Below are 17,020 nucleotides of genomic sequence, written 5' to 3'. Positions count from 1 at the left end.
GCAGACCAGGTTCAAATCCCGGGAGCGGCGGGAGCAGCTGCTGATAGCTCCAGCTTCTGCCAACCTAGCAGTTCGAAAACATACCAATGTAAGTAGATCAATAGGTATCGTTCCAGCAAGAAGTGGCCACATGACCTTGGAGGTGTCTATGGACAATGCCGGCTCTTCGGCTTAGAAATGGAGATGAGCACCAACCCCCAGAGTCGGACACGACTGGACTTAACGTCAGGGGAAACCTTTACCTTTACCTAGAATAATTTCTACAGTGGGCCTTCGGTATCTGTTGGGGTTGGTTTGCAGGATATTAAAATCTGTGGATACCGAAGTCCCGCTACATACAATGTAGTAAAATAGCATCCCATATGTAAAACATTGTGGATAGAGGAATCCATGGGTGCAGAATCTATTAATGTGGAGGGCCAGCTAACATGTCCCAATAAAGGATTCCCCCAGGCAGGAAGCAGCCAGGCTTTGAAGCTGCAAGGCCATTCAATGCTAATCAAGGTGGCCAATTGCAACATTGACACTTGCCTGAAATAGACTAGAGTTCTTTCTCGCACCCTGGACATAATTCTACAGGGATATAAACCCCACAGATCTCACAACCTCTGAGGATGCCCACCAATGCTTCTGGAACATGGTCATACATCTATCGATCTATCACCTATATACTTGTGTGAGTTCTCTGGCCAATCATTTGGGATAGGGGGGCGGGCGGGGGGGGGCCTTGCACGCAGGATAAATTTTCAAAAGCAATTTCAGATAAAAGAACCCAACCCAAAGCTACTCATTGCTGCCTAATGTTGTGTTGTCAAAATGTTGTCGGTTACACAGCTGCCACCCAAAAAGCGCTTTCGTCAACAGTTGCATTGCATCGACATGTAGAACAAAAACAAACTAAAATGGCTAGTTTTTGAGAACTAAAACTTGGCCAGTCATAGAGTACATTTCCTGGTACTGTGTCATTTTACTGAAATCCCTTCTAAATGAAATAAAAGCAAAGTGAACAGGCAACACCCATTCCAGAAGCCAGTTTGTGGGAAAATAGAGAAGACAATAGCAGGGGAATTAATGCTTGGTGGGTTGAGTATTGAGCTAGGACTCTTAAGGACTCAATAACAGAAAGCCACTGGGCGACTATGGGCAAAGCTCTCAGCCACAATGGAAGGTGATAGCAAATAAAATATGTCAAGAAATCACTGTGATACAGGCCCACAACAAGAAACACAGAGTTGACACAACCTCTAACAATAGTATTATTTCATACTAGGATCAAACGATTAAGAATTGAGGCTGTAAGATGTAGTAAGTTCTTCCTGATGTTTCAATGGAATTTTTTTCCTTGCAATTTGAATCCATTGGTTCTTGTTCTAGACCTTGGAACTCACTCCATCTTCCAGGACTTTGCTCCAGACGGCTCTCATATCATTTCCTCTCTTCTCCAAGCTAAACATTCCCAGCTCCTGAATTATTTCTTATTGGAGTTGGGTTTCCAGACCTTTGACCATCTTTGGTCACCCTTCTTGGGACCCTGTTCCAGCTTCTTGAACTGTGGTGCCCTAAGGATGTTATATGGAGTTCAGCATGACTTACTTCCAAGTGCATGGAAAACTACCTTACAATACGGATTGGCAATCTGTGGCCTGATAGATATTGCTCTCGTGATCCTTTGTTGGGAGATAATGCCGTCCATTCTTACCCTGAGATATTCGAAATGCTCAATTAATGTAACACAATCCTCTCCGATACTCTTTGTGCTCATTCTCTGCCTCCCGCTGTATTTGCCTCTTCCTTTCTCAATGCGAATCCCTTTTGCATGGCGGATCTTTGAATATGTTTTAATGGATTTTAGCTGTGAATTTTTTAATACGGTGACGCAGTGTGTTAAAGTGCTGAGCTGCTGAACTTGTGAACTGAAAGGTCACAGGTTCAAATCCGGGGAGCGGAGTAAGCACCCATTGTTAGCCCCAGCTTCTGCCAACCTAGCAGTTCGAAAACATGCAAATGTGAGTATATCAATAGGTACCACTCCGGCGGAAAGGTAACAGTACTCCATGCAGATGTATATGGACAATGCCAGCTCTTCAGCTTAGAAATGAAGATGAGCACCAACCCCCAGAATCAGACACAACTGGACTTAATGTCAGGGGAAACCTTTACCTATATTAAATTCTTTTTTAATGTTTGCATGTAAATTGTATGCTAATGCTTTTACGTTAAGCCCCTTTCTCCTTCGGGAGAGATAAAGCGGAGTAAATAATAATAATAATAATAATAATAATAATAATAATAATAATAATAATAATAATAAAAACAAAGTATGGATCATCGATGTTACAATCCCAGGTGACAGTAGAATTGATGAGAAGCAACTGAAAAAGCTGATATGATGTGAGGATTTAAAAATCGAACTGCAAAGACTCTAGCACAAGCCAGTCAAGGTGGTCCCAGTGGTGATTGGCACACTGGGTGAAATGACTAAAGACCTTGGCCTGCACTTAAACACAACCGGCGCTGACAAAATTACCATCTGTCAACTGCAAAAGGCCACCCTATTCGGAACTGCACGCATTATTTGTCAATACCTCACACAGTCCTAGACCAGTGGTTCTCAACCTGGAGTCTCCAGATGTTTTGGCCTTGTTTGCTGTGTCATACTATGTTGTTGTGTCAATAATAATAATAATAATAATCCCTTGTCCAGAGCATGGCTTTAAAAGTTATAAGCAGCACTCTGAATTCTTTCTGGAAAGGAATCAGTAGCCAAGGAAGCCGTTCCAACCAAGGAATTATATGATCCACGTAATCGGCCCCGGTTTCAGCATTTGGAGTAGCTTTTGGACAACTTCCCAAAGCAACTCAGCCTAAGAGTGTGTTTCTGCAATCTGAATGGGAACGTGGTCAAGGCATGGGTCGCTACAGCCAGATGCAACTTCTCAAGGAAGCGTCCGTTTACTGAAGCTAATGCTACATTTCCAAAAAAGGGAAAGACACAACTTTACCAAAAGTTCCTTTTGGGCACTTTCCCATTTTTGCAATTTATGGGATTTCACATTCTAGCAGTTGTTACCTCAATATATTGGAACCATCAAAAGGGTCCTCCCCCGGTGGCGCAATGGATTAAACCTTTGTGCCGGCAGGACTGCTGCCTTGAAAGTTGGGTTGCTGACCTAAAGGTTGCTGGTTCGAATTCGGGGAGAGCACGGATGAGCTCCCTCTGTCAGCTCCAGCTCCATGCGGGGACATGAGAGAAGCCTCCCACAAGGATGGTAAAAACATCAAAACATCCGGGCGTCCCCTGGGCAACGTCCTTGCAGACGGCCAATTCTGTCACACCAGTTTCTCAAGTCGGAAAAAAACCCGCATCTCATTGCAAACAGTCCATTTAATTGAATTATAGAGGTGGCTTTTTGACCACAAGGGTATTTGATCCCACTCTGAGAAGGGCTACTTGTCGACAGAGAGAAGCAAAGCCAAATGGGAGCAACTCAGACAACAGTCTTATTTCGCCGCCAAGCCCAGCCCTGTACTCAGGTTTTCAATGCAACCCTTTTCCCTTCTGTTTACAGGAAACCCTCTTGCAACATCTTCCTGGTAAGATCACTCATTGGGTAATAAATAATGTACCTGATGCAACCAATAGCATCTGTAATTTTAATGGCGCCCCGACAGATGATTAGCAGATACGAAGGGCTCCTTGTCAGAGAGATGGTTGGGGCCAATAACTGGAAGAGAAATAAATACTGTATTTGGTATTTGAAGAAGGGGAGAATGCCCCCCAAGGACCCCAAAGGGATTCCTAAACTTTTAAGATGTTTCCAATTTAGGACGACTGTTGGGCAACATGGCTCAATACTATGGAATTAAGGAGTTGTAGTTTGGCATGTGCTCTTTCGCAGAGAAGGCCCAAGACCTTGCAAAACTACAACTCCCAGGGTTCCATAGCACTGAGCCAGGGCAGTAGAAGTGGAGTCAAGCTGCAGTCATTCTACAGTACAGATGCACCCTAATTCCTGAACATAGCACTATCTGTCCAAGGAGCCTCCATCCTGTTAACTTCAGTTCTTTGGTTAGCACTGATCTCCGGTTCCATTTCAGCCTCTACTCATTCTATTAATAATAAGTAGGCACTTTCACATTGATTTGCAGTAAAAAATTTAATATAATATGAATGAGAAAATCTCATTTGAGATTCAGAACTCAGAATACCTAGCTTCAGTACGTAAAACTTCCTTCAAATACCACTTTTCTCAAACTACAGTGAAGTGGGTTGAGCATTGGGTGATGGTTTGAATGTTCACTCAGCCATGGAAACCCATTGAGGGTAGACATTGGGTGAGTCACACTGTCTCAGCCTCGAAGGAAGACAATAACAAACCTCTCTGAACAACTTCTGCCTGGAAAACTCAATGATATGTTCTCCTTAGAGCAGCGTTTCTCAACCTGGGGGGCAGGATCCCTGGGGGTCGCAAGGGGTTTTCAGAGGGGTCGCCAAAGACCATCAGAAAACACATAATTCTGATGGTCTTGGGAACCCAAATCCCTTCAATATTTTCTGTTGGTCATGGGGGTTCTGTGTGGGAGGTCTGGCCCAATTCTATTGCTGGTGGGGCTCAAGGGGCTTCTTGATTGTAGGAGAACTGTAAATCCCAGCAACTACAACTCCCAAATGTCAAGGTCTATTTTCCCCAAACTCCACCAGTGGTCACATTTGGGCATATTGAGTATTTGTGCCAAGTTTGGTCCAGATCCATCATTGTTTGAGTCCACAGTGCTCTCGGGATGTAGGTGAACTACAACTCCCAAATTCTAGGTCAATGCCCACCAAACCTTCCAGTATTTTCTATTGGTCATGGGAGTTCTATGTGCCAAGTTTGGTTCAATTCCATCGCTGGTGGAGTTCACAGTGCTCTTTGATTATAGGTGAACTATAAATCCCAGCAACTACAACTCCCAAATGACAAAATCAATGTATTCAAATTTGGGCGTATTGGGTATTTGTGCCAAATTTGGTCCAGTGAATGAAAATACATCCTGCATATCAGATATTTATATTGCGATTCATAACACTAGCAAAATTACAGTTATGAAGCAGCAACGAAAATAATTTTATGGTTGTGGGTCACCACAACATGAGGAACTGTATCAAGGGATCGCGGTATTAGGAAGGTTGAGAACCACCGCCGAAGAGTTACTTTAATGCAGATGTGACTTGAAGGCACACAGCAACAAAATAATGAAGTGCCAGTAGATGCCTTCAAACCATCTATAATTAATTTCCTAGCAATCTCTAAGGCAACGAATACTCAAAGGTTTGCCCTTGATTTGCAACACATACAATGCCACTCACTTCCAAAACACAAATAGATGTTTGTTCCCAGCATGTTTCAGATGTTTAAACTGTCAGGCAGCTCCACTCAGATCCAAAGCAATACTTGTTGACTATTTAAGCGCCTTTAGATCCTGGCAGAACAACCTCTTCTAGGAGCACGGAAGCGGTGCAGAGTTTTAGCAAGATTCGCAGAGACAGCAAGCCTCCGGCCTCCAGGTCCTGTGCTATTTTGGTTTGATCTGTAGCAACGTTTCCAGAACACCCAGAAAAATACAGAAACAAAAAGGGAATCTGAGAATCCTAGAGTTGGAAGAGAGCACAGAGGCCATCCAATCCAACTCCATTTCTGCCAGGAAGGAAAAACACAATCAAATCACCCCCAACAGATGGCCATCCAGCATCTGCTTAAAAGCCTCCAAAGAAAGAGCCTCTACCAAACTCAGAGGCAGAGAGTTCCTCTCTTGAACAGCTCTTCCTACAGTCAGGAGTTCTTCCTAATATGGATGCAGCCTAGAATGTGGAGCTACCGGTGGTGCAGTGGGTTAAACACCTGTGCCAGCAGGACTGATGACTAATTTATTTTCGTGTCAGGAGCGACTTGAGCAAGTCGTTTCTGGAGTGAGAGAATTGGCCGTCTGCAAGGATGTTGCCCAGGGGACGCCCGGATGTTTTGATGTTTTACCATCCTTGTGGGAGGCTTCTCTCATGTCCCCACATGGAGCTGGAGCTGATAGAGGGAGCTCATCTGCGCTCTCTCCGGGTAGGATTCGAACCTGGCAGCTTGCAGATCAGCAGCCCAACCTTCAAGTCACAAGGCTTTAACCCACTACTCCACCGGGGGCTCCACCAATGACTTGAAGGTTAGGTTGCTGACATGAAGGTTGCCGGTTCGAATCCAACCCGGGAGAGCACAAATGAGCTCCCTCTAATCAGCTCCAGCTCCATGCGGGGACATGAGAGAAGCCTACCACAAGGATGGTAAAAACATCAAAACATCCGGGCATTCCCTGGGCAACATCCTTGCAGATGGTCAATTCTCTCACACCAGAAGTGACTTGAAGTTGCTCAAGTTGCTTCTGACACGAAAAAAGCCTAGAATCGCATTGGCCTTTTGAGCTGCTGCATCACGTTGTTGGCTCATGCTCAGTTTGTGGTCTACTAAGACTCCAAGATCTCTTTCCCATGGATGGTTGTAAAACCAGGCATCACTCATTCCATAAATCATAGTCATAGAATCATTGAGTTGGAAGAGACCTTGAGGGCCATCCAGTCCAACCCCATTCTGCCAAGAAGCAGGGAAATCGCATTCAAAGCACCCCTGACAGATGGCCATCCAGCCTCTGTTTCAAAGCCTCCAAAGAAGGAGCTTCCGCCACACTCCGGGGCAGAGTTCCACTGGCGAACAGCTCTCACAGTTCTTCCTAATGTTCAGGTGGAATCTCCTTTCCTGTAATTTGAAGCCACTGTTCCGTGTCCTAGTCTCCAGGGCAGCTCCCTCCTCCCTATGACTTCCCCTCACATGTGGCTTTCATACATTCCATTGATGATATGCTCCTTATTGATTATTATTTCTTCTTGTTGTGTACTTTCAGGTTGTTTCTGACCAATGGAGACTACCACATGGTTCTCTTGGTGAGATTAGTTCCTTGCCTTTATGCATCTTGGCAACCTTTTCACGAAGGGCAAGGCAATGTGTTGCTACATGCTGCCAATTACAATAGAAGGAAGAGCAGCCACACAAACACGGCTTCGATATTGTGTTGTCTGAACCTGGGCTCTGACTCATCTCTCCCCCAAGAAACCAGAGAAATATTCACTCACATTGCTGGCCTACTTCTGCATCCTAGATGACAGCGAATCAATGGGGAAACTCGGCACCGAGAGCATTTTGTTTGAACATATTGTTTTGTGTGTTCATATTACCAGCTTCTTGCATTTTTAAACAGAGAAATGATTCCTGCCAGTTACAGAGACAGAACGGATGCTGCGTGTTTCAGCAGTTCCAGAATTGACTTTTGTGACTAACATAGATATCGAATACACTGAAAAGAGATCACTTTCCCTCCACCCGAATTAAAATATGGATCCGTTTTTCTAAGCGTGTAACAGATCACACTCTTACTTCGTTTCATCATCTTCCTGTTGAACATTCAACAAAACTGCCGTTAAAAATAATCAAAGTGAATGCTATGCACGTTTTGCATTGATTTATTTTCTCTCCCTGGTTCAAAATACAATTCATGCAATCTCTATGCGCCACGAAAGGCATCTGCCTTTATTCCTCTGCATAAATTCATAGCAAAGGGTTATTTATAGCTTATGATGCCAAAGGCTTGCCAGTAAAAAAAAAAGGCCTTCCCATTTGCATTTAGTGATTCTTTAGCAAACATTAATGGCAGTGTGAGTTTTAACAATTTTTAACTGTTTGTTTTAAATAGTTTCAATGTTTAATCTTATTTTAATGATTGTATGATTCTTACATTTTAAGTAATATGTGACATCAGCTATATCTATCTACAGTAGAGTCTCACTTATCCAACACAAACGGGCCGGCAGAAGCTTGGATAAGCGAATATCTTGGACAATAAGGAGGGATTAAGGAAAAGCCTATTAAACATCAAATTAGGTTATGATTTTACAAATTAAGCACCAAAACATCATGTTATACAACAAATTAGACAGAAAAAGTAGTTCAATACGCAGTAATGTTATGTTGTAATTACTGTATTTATGAATTTAGCACCAAAATATCATGATATATTGAAAACATTGACTACAAAAATGGCTTGGATAATCCAGAGCCTTGGATAAGCGAGTCTTGGATAAGTGAGACTCTACTGTATCTATCTATACACATAATAAAAGTGAAAATACATATGTATGTGAGTGGCTGGGATGTCCGCTTACAATTACACAGACAAGTTTCCACTTCCACTGCTCAGGAGACACCAATGGCCCTCCCACCAATGACACTGTAGGTTATAGCGAGTGCTATGAACATTATTATAATTATAGCGAGCGCTGTTAGGAATTCCCGCAAAAGCGGTACCTATTGATCTACTCACATTTGCATGTTTTCGATCTGCTAGGTTAGCAGAAGCTGGGGCTAACAGCGGGAGCTCACTCCACTCCTGGGATTCAAACCACCAACCTTTCAGTCTCCAAGTTCAGTTTAATCTACGATGCCACCAGGGCTCCAAAAAAACTCAAAAAAAATAAAAGGGGGGGGGGGGGAATCAGCCAAAATGCTGACCAAAAGTGAATCAGGAGGAAAAAGGATTCCCATCCTCTCAAGTGTTGTCTGTCCTTAATCAAATGGCCTGCTTTCCTTGCAGACAGACAGCCGTGTAAAGAGCGCAGCCACTTAAGTGGCTTTGCAATGATAGGCGTCTCGCTGCCGTCCCCTCTGCTAAAGCTGCGATAATCTCGCTAATGGAGGCAATGATTAATCGGCTCTTAATCTATGCAGCAATGGGTTTCTAAGAGCATATCTTGTTAAGACGCTCTCAGCCGGGATACAGATAGGAACGGCCGAAGGAAGCATCCCGGTCAGCAGAAGTGTTGGTGGACCGCTTTGGCCAAAGGTTTCCAATCAATGGTCAACTCATCAACCAATATATCAACAGGGGAGCATAATACTTTGTTCTAAATGGCAAGAGAGAAAGGGTTGTATACATATATGCCCAGACCTCCATCTCAGTCTTAAACATTATGGTATATGGGTTGCTGTGAGTTTTCCAGGTTGTATGGCCATGTTCCAGAAGCATTCTCTCCTGACCCACATCTATGGCAGGCATCCTCAGAGGTTGTGAGGTCTGTTGGAAACAAGGCAAGTGGGGTTTATATATCTGTGGAATAATATCCAGGGTGGGAGAAAGAACTCTTGTCTGTTTCAGGACAGTATAAATGTTGCAATTGGCCACCTTGAATTGGCCACTGGTTCTCGATTCCTTGATGGAATGTACTGATTGGAACTGAAACTGTGTCCATTTTAACGGAACTGGTTCTAGTTTTCGTTATAATGTTGTTTTATTGTGCTTTTTGTTTTATTATGTTCACTATGTTCAAGTTTTTGTATGATTGTTTTTGCACACATGTTGGAAACCGCCCTGAGTCCTTTCGAGGAGATAGAGCAGTATATAAATAAAGTTGTTGTTGTTGTTGCTGTTATATTGATTAGCATTGAAAGGCCTTGCAGCTTCAAGGCCTGGCCGCTTCCTGACTGGGGGGGAATCCTTTGTTGGGAGGTGTTAGCTGGGGGAATTGTTTAATGTCTGGAATTCCCCTGTTTTCAGAGTGCTGTTCTTTATTTACTGTCCTGAGCAACACTCGGAAAGCAGAGGCATTGCAGACAGTAAACAAGCATCATAATCACAAGGTATACTGACCCAAGGTTTGCTGCAAAGCATTGCTGTAACAGTAAACCATGGTTTAGCTTGCAGAATTGATCCCAATGATAGATGCTTTAGACCAGGCATGGGCAAACTTCGGCCCTCCGGGTGTTTTGGACTCCATCTCCCACAATACCTAACAGCTTTGGGCCCCTTCCTTTTCCAATAGGCTGTTAGGAATTGTGGGAGTTGGAGTCCAAAACACCTGGAGGACCGAAGTTCGCCCATGCCTGGTCTAAACGCTACTGAAACAGTGTCACTTTAGATCAGTGGTTCCCAACCTTTGGCCCTCCGGGTGTTTTGGACTTCAACTCCCAGCCGGCTTACCAGGTGTTAGGAATTGTGGGAGATGAAGTCCAAAACACCTGGAGGCCCAAAGGTTGAGAACAACTGCTTTAGATAATGTGGCAGTGCAAATGTTCTTACACACCATTAAATTGGAATTTAATTACCGCATCGTTAAGCATCTCGGCTAGAGATTAGCATCAATACCACGCAGCTATAACTTTGGGCGTGTGGTCAAAGGTGATGGTTTTGCAACTGAATCAGCCACAATCCACTTAAATGACACATTCACCTCCATGCTGGCATTGCCTCAAGTCGCCCCTAGATATCTTTCCAAGGAAAATAGAGTTATGGAAGCAACATCAAATCAAATAGACAGACAGGCTCTGTTTACTTACCAGTCGTGTATTAAGCACGGGGAAAAGCAACGCCAAAAGCGCCCCATTAAGCATATGCATCTGCAACCTGTTAAAGGAAAGGAAAAAAGTCACATCTGCAGTGCATACATATTCACATCAAGACATAATTTAGCATTATACGAACAAGGCATATTGAGCCAAGGTTGGCTGCAAAGCATTGCTGTAACAGTAAATCATGGTTTAGCTTGCAGAATTGACCACAATGTTAGATACTTTAGACCAGGCATGGGCAAACCTGGGCCCTTGGGGTGTTTTGGACTGCAACTCCCATCATTCCTAACAGCCTCAGGCCCTTTCCTTTTCCCCCTCAGCCGCTTAAGCGGCTGAGGGGGAAAAGGAAGGGGCCTGAGGCTGTTAGGAATGGTGGGAGTTGCAGTCCAAAACACCCCGAGGGCCCAAGTTTGTCCATGCCTGGTCTAAAGCATTGTCATTGATTTGCTTCAATCGTTTGCATAATTCATGAAAAAGCATCACCTGAAGAGGATCATTGCAAAATGGCAGGGAGGGCAGGCCAGCAGGAAAATCTGAAATATGAGAAGAAGAAGAAAGAATGGTCGTTATGTTTCTCGTACAGTAAGACTTTGCTTTCGCTCGACGTTTCGTTCTATGCTTTCAAGGCAATTACAATGTGGCTTATCACATTAAGGAGACAGTGACATCATGAGATAATAATGGAAGAAGACCCTTGCGCCAATGTGATTCAGTTTCCTAGGTTGCCAAATCGAGTCCTATGTAGACGGAAAGTGCATCCAAATGATGTTGCAGTCATGCCTTCTTTTAAAAACAAAACAAAACACAGGTTGGATCTACACTGCCGTATAATCCACTTTCTGTATCCAGATTATCTATTTTGAACTGGATTATATGAATATACACTGTTATACAATCCAGTTCCCAAATCCAGATTATCTGTTTTGAACTGGATTATATGAATCTACACTGCCATACAATCCAGTTTCTGAACCCAGATTATCTGTTTTGAACTGGATTATAGGAGTATACACTGGTATACAATCCAGTTTCCGAATCCAGATTATCTGTTTTGAACTGGATTATAGGAGTATACACTGTTATACAATCCAGTTTCCGAATCCATATTATCTGTTTTGAACTGGATTATAGGAGTATACACTGTTATACAATCCAGTTTCCGAATCCAGATTATCTGTTTTGAACTGGATTATATGAGTCTACACTGCCGTGTAATCCAGTTCCTGAATACTGATTATCTGCTTTGAATTGGATTACATATGTCTACACTTCCATATAATCCAGTTTCTGAATCCTGATTTTCTGCTTTGAACTGGATTATGAGTCTACACTGCTATACAATCTAGTTTCTGAATCCAGATTATCTGCTTTCAACTGGATTATATGTCTACACTGTCATACAATCCAGTTTCCGAATCCAGATGATCTTCTTTGAACTGGATTATATCTGTCTACACTGCCAGTTCAAAGCAAGCAATCTGGATTCAGAAACTGGATTATATGACAGTGTAGATGGCCAAATTTCTAATCTATGGCTCCATAAGGTCCTACGGTGATGTAATAAAAAGAGACTGAGGATTTTTGATATCATTTCCATTATTTTGCAAACTGTATCAAAGTCCAAAACTGTGCTTTTAAGAGGTTTATCAGATATCTGGGGGGGGGGGGGGACAACTGTTTTACATCATACATTCAATAAAGATATCCTACCGCACACTTTCAAAGCAAACGGGTGCTCTAGAAACATAATCACTCCAATGGAAGTAATTCGGTTTACAGTGAATTAATAATGAATGGAGACAAACCCGGTCGATAAAGCCACGTTCAGGGCCATTTCTTTAAAGGGAGAGGCGACTGCGGGGTAAAAAAAAAACAATTGCACAAAGTCACTGATGTCACAGTCTTTTCTGCTCAAAGTTTTTGAACTGTGCTTGTTTCAGACTAAATTTTAAAAAATCAATAGTTATTTAATGCAAAATGTACGATTCCTATGTTTCTCCTCTTAAGGCTCACGTGGCAAAATTCAGGACGCACGTGCTGAAGCAGCATATGGCATACGTGCCTCTTTAGGGCATTTGGTATTTTTAAATATCATAAATATGCCAAATAGCACTGTTCTATGTGCCGGCAATGTCACGAGAGAAACATTCCATGTTGCAAATGCAGGAAAACAAGCCCAGGTTGACATGAAAGGGAGTGCTGCAAATATTTCAATTCAGGAGGGAAAAAATAAGGAAGGAAGCATATTTTCTTTGGATCTAAACATCACATTTCAAGGCAATTTAATACCTTCCAGATGAGTTCAAATACAAGTCCCATCATCCATAACCATCACGGATGCAAGGCGGGAAAAGGACTGGATAAGAGAAAGTCTATAGGACTTGGATAGCTTTTTTCAGGACTAAATACTTCCAAGATCCTGTTTGATTTTGAAATCAGTGGATATTAATTTCGATTTTAACTCTGTGTATCTTGTATGTGTTTTAATGATGATGTATCACACCTCAAGCTGCAGAAAATAACCATTATTATATTATTATTATTATTATTATTATTATTATTATTATTATTATTATTATTATTATTATTATTATTTGGAGGGAGGGCCGCTGATGTCTCCTGGGTAGTGGGATCTATAGCTATTTATGGAAGTGGGAGTTTGTCTGTGTAAGTGGACACCCCAACCACATACACACATACATATTTTGACTTTTATTATGTGTATAGATTAATAATATGGCTAAGAATGGTTAGATGAAGCCCAAAATATTCCAGAATCCAAAATTTATTTATTTTATTTATTTATTAGCAACATTTATATCCCACCCTTCTCAGGGCAGCTAACAAGTCATATGAACATACAATATATTGTATTATTTGTATAGCACAATATAAGCATTAGATATTACTATATTGTACTATAACACTATATTGTAATATTATTAGTAATATGACATGTAATATAAATATACCATTATAATAGTGTATTATTATTACAGTATTATATTGTATTACATAATAGTATTATTATTATTATTATATGCATATACAATATTGTCAAAATTGTCTATATTAGTTGGCTGATAAAGTGACACCTTTACTTTCAGATATCTTTTGAAACGATAGACAGATATACAATACATACAGATAGTAAAAGTAAAAGTTTTCCCCTGACGTGAAGTCCAGTCGTGTCCGACTCTGGGGGTTGGTGCTCATTTCCATTTCTAAGCTGAAGAGCCGGCATTGTCCGTAGACACCTCCAAGGTCATGTGGCCAGCATGACTGCATGGAGCGCTGTTATATATAGACACTAGCTTTGCCCGGCCATGCGTTGCTGTGGCTTATGGGAATCCTTTGTTGGCCAGGTGGAATAGCAGTCAATAGCCTTGCAGTCTCAAAGCCTGGCCGTTTTCTGGAGTAGCTGGAGCTTTTTCTTGTATGAATGTAGAGGCATGGATGAGGGGTTGTGCTGCCAAGTTTAGTGTTTCTGGGATGTGTAGTTTTGTTGTTTTGTCCTAGGCCGAAATTTCATTACCCTTTTATATATATAGATAGACTAGCTGTGCCCGGCCACGCGTTGCTGTGGCGAAGTCTGGTGGTATGGGAAATAAAGTATTGAGGAATTGGTGGTAGTTAAGGTCAAGGGTAAAGGTTTTCCCCAGACATTAAGTCCAGTCGTGTCTTACTCTGGAGGTTGGTGCTCATCTCCATTTCTAAGCCGAAGAGCCGGTGTTGTCTGTAGACTCCTCCAAGGTCATGTGGGATGACTACATGGAGCGGCGTTACCTTCCCGCCGGAGCAGTACCTATTGATGCACTCACATTTGCATGTTTTCGAACTTCTGGGTTGGCAGAAGCTGGGGCTAACAGTGGGGGCTCTCTCCGCTCCCCCAATTCAAACCTGTAGCCTTTCGGTCCAGAAGTTCAGCAGCTCAGCGCTTTAACACGCTGCGCCATCAGGGGATATTATTTCCTAAAGGTTGTGAATATACAATATTTCTGATTGGTTTTTTTTTTGTTGGAGGCAAGTATGAATGCTGCAATTAGGAAAAATGATTAGGATGTAATGGCCTTGCAGCTTTAAAGCCTGGCTGTTTCCTCCCTGAGTGAATTTTTTGTTGGGAGGTGTTAGCTGGCCCTGATTGTTTCCTGTCTGGAATTCGCTTGTTTTTAGAGTGGTGTTGTTTGCGATATTTTATGTGCTTCTACTGTCTGTGGCCCTGAGAAAACAGAGGATTTTCCAGACTTTGATTATGGGAATACTTTGTTGGGAGGTGTTAGCTGGCCCTGATTGTTTCCTGTCTGGAATTCCCTTGTTTTCAGAATCGCATTGCTTGCGATATTTTATGTGCTTCTACTGTCTGTGGCCCTGAGAAAACAGGATTTGCCAGACTTTGATGATGGGAATACTTTGTTGGGAGGTGTTAGCTGGCCCTGATTGTTTCCTGTGTGGAATTCCCCTGTTTATTTACTGTCCTGGTTTTAGAGATTATATTGTTCTGCATTATTCTATCCCAGTAATTATTTCATATTAAAGAAGAATCTCACTTATCCAACATTCACTTATATAATGTTCTGGATTATCCAACTCAGTCTGCCTTTTCATAATCAATGTTTTTGTAGTCAGTGTTTTAAATTCATTGTGATATTTTAGTGGTAAATTTGTAAATACAGTACAGTAGAGTCTCACTTATCCAACATAAATGGGCTGGCAGAACGTTGGATAAGCGAATATGTTGGATAATGAGGAATTAAGGATAACCCTATTAAACATCAAATTAAGTTATGATTTTACAAATTAAGGACCAAAACATCATGTTAGACAACAAATTTGTCAGAAAAAGTAGTTCAGTACACAGTAATGCTATATAGTAATTACTGTATTTATGAATTTAGCACTAAAATATCACGATATATTGAAAGCATTGACTACAAAAATGCGTTGGATAATCCAGAACGTTGGATAAGCGAGTGTTGGATAAGTGAGACTCTACTGTAAATACTACATAGCATTACTGCGCATGGAACTACTTTTTCTGTCAAATTTGTTGTATAATATGATGTTTTGGTGCTTAATTTGTATAACGATTACCTAATTTGATGTTTAATTGACTTTTCCTGAATCCCTTATTATCCAACATATTCACTTATCCTGCTGGCCTGTTTACGTTGGATAAGTGAGACTCTACTGTATATTTCTAATCTTATATTATCTGCTCAGAACTGGATTATATGAGGCTCCTTCTTCACAGGTGTATAAAATGCACACTGAAGTGGATTATATGGCAGTGTGGAGTCAAGATAATCCAGTGCAAAGCAGATAATATAAGATTATAAATGGGTTATATAGCTGTGTTGAAGGGCCTTGAGTCTACACTGCCATATAATCCAGTGCAAATTAGATAATCTGTGGAAGAAGCCTAAGTGAGGCCTAAATCTGCCTGTCCCCTAACTGAAACCTGGCTGTCCCTTGGTTGCTATGCAACCAAGTGGGCAGAGATTAGCCCTCTAAACTGGCAGCAATTGGATAAAAACAATTATTGCTCTCCCTCTAATTAGGACTTTATTTTTCTTTTCTTTTTGTTGTATCAACCTTGAGGCGTGGATGATGGGTTGTGTTGTCAAATTTTGAGGTTGGGGGGCCTGTACTTTTGTTGTTTTGTGAATCGCCATGATGCCATCACTCTTTTATATATATAGATAAGTGAATACGTATAGATAACATATGTTTGTATATTTGTTTGTTCTACAAAGGCTCCTATTTGACTCGCTGAATCTGAACCAAACTTGGCAAATATACCCTTCATGATCCAACTTAAAACACTGATTAGGTATCAATTTTAAAATAATCTCAGTTCAGGGGTTAAGGGCCCAAAAATGAATTCATTGCTATGTGTGTGTGTGCAATGCTCAGATGCAACCATAAGGGGGCAGTATATAGATAGAAAGTCTAACTCGGAGAGAGAAGATGAATAGATGGTGAGAACTGTTGCCATGGAGACACTAGAAGGACCAGAGTGTTGCCATGGAGACGTTTTATGGGTAGCCTTCTCCAAGGACCAGGCGAAGGTGGAAGGGAGGTGGAGAAAGGAGTCCTGAAGATGACCCCTGTTTGAAGAGCAGCGTATTCTTTATGCGTAGAGAAAAGAATTAAGCTGAGAAGCTGAATACTGAAAATTTTACAGGACACTGGCGAATTAACTATTCTCACAAATAGCATTACGAAAAACACACCCAGACAATGCTGGGTACGTACATTAGTTGGGTATAAGATTACCTCCATGCTATGCATTTCGTGCTTGGACTTGGATCCCATCTCCGAGATATCTCATTATGTACATATATGCAAATACCAGAATGCCAAAATAAAATAAAATTTCAAAATGCTTCCAAGTCCCATTTTGGATAAAGGATACTCACCCAAGCACTTCAAATCTCGCAAAATGCTAAAACTCAGTACAGTTTTCACCTGCTATGGAAGTACATTGAAAAGAAAAGGCATTTTTCAACCGCCGAACCAAAGATAAGGATCCATCCAGCATTATAAGAGCTGTGTTTATATAACTTATTATTTCTTGCTCATATGTTTCCAAAGGCAAACAC

The 17,020-nt window shown here is 41.6% G+C and overlaps 1 protein-coding gene across 5 annotated transcripts in view; it reads right to left on the bottom strand.

The window, feature by feature from the left end:
• The window catches only part of tmem164 (transmembrane protein 164), a 50,289-nt gene that overhangs the window by 18,030 nt on the left and 15,239 nt on the right, over positions 1-17,020 (bottom strand). For 3 of the 5 annotated variants that reach the window (XM_062964006.1, XM_062964004.1, XM_062964003.1), the window contains exons 3-4: positions 10,902-10,951; positions 10,407-10,473 (exon numbers count right to left, since the gene is read on the bottom strand). In XM_062964006.1, the coding sequence (XP_062820076.1) occupies positions 10,407-10,473; positions 10,902-10,951 (117 nt within the window). Of the gene's footprint in view, positions 1-3,627; positions 3,726-10,406; positions 10,474-10,901; positions 10,952-17,020 lie in introns of all 5 variants that reach the window. The other 2 variants (XM_062964005.1, XM_062964007.1) reach the window with 1 other exon arrangement.

This window comes from Anolis carolinensis, unplaced genomic scaffold, assembly GCF_035594765.1.
Source record: "Anolis carolinensis isolate JA03-04 unplaced genomic scaffold, rAnoCar3.1.pri scaffold_12, whole genome shotgun sequence".
NCBI lineage: Eukaryota > Metazoa > Chordata > Lepidosauria > Squamata > Dactyloidae > Anolis > Anolis carolinensis.
The sequence above is the reverse complement of the archived record's forward strand: the minus strand, read 5'-3'. Positions and strand labels throughout refer to the sequence as shown.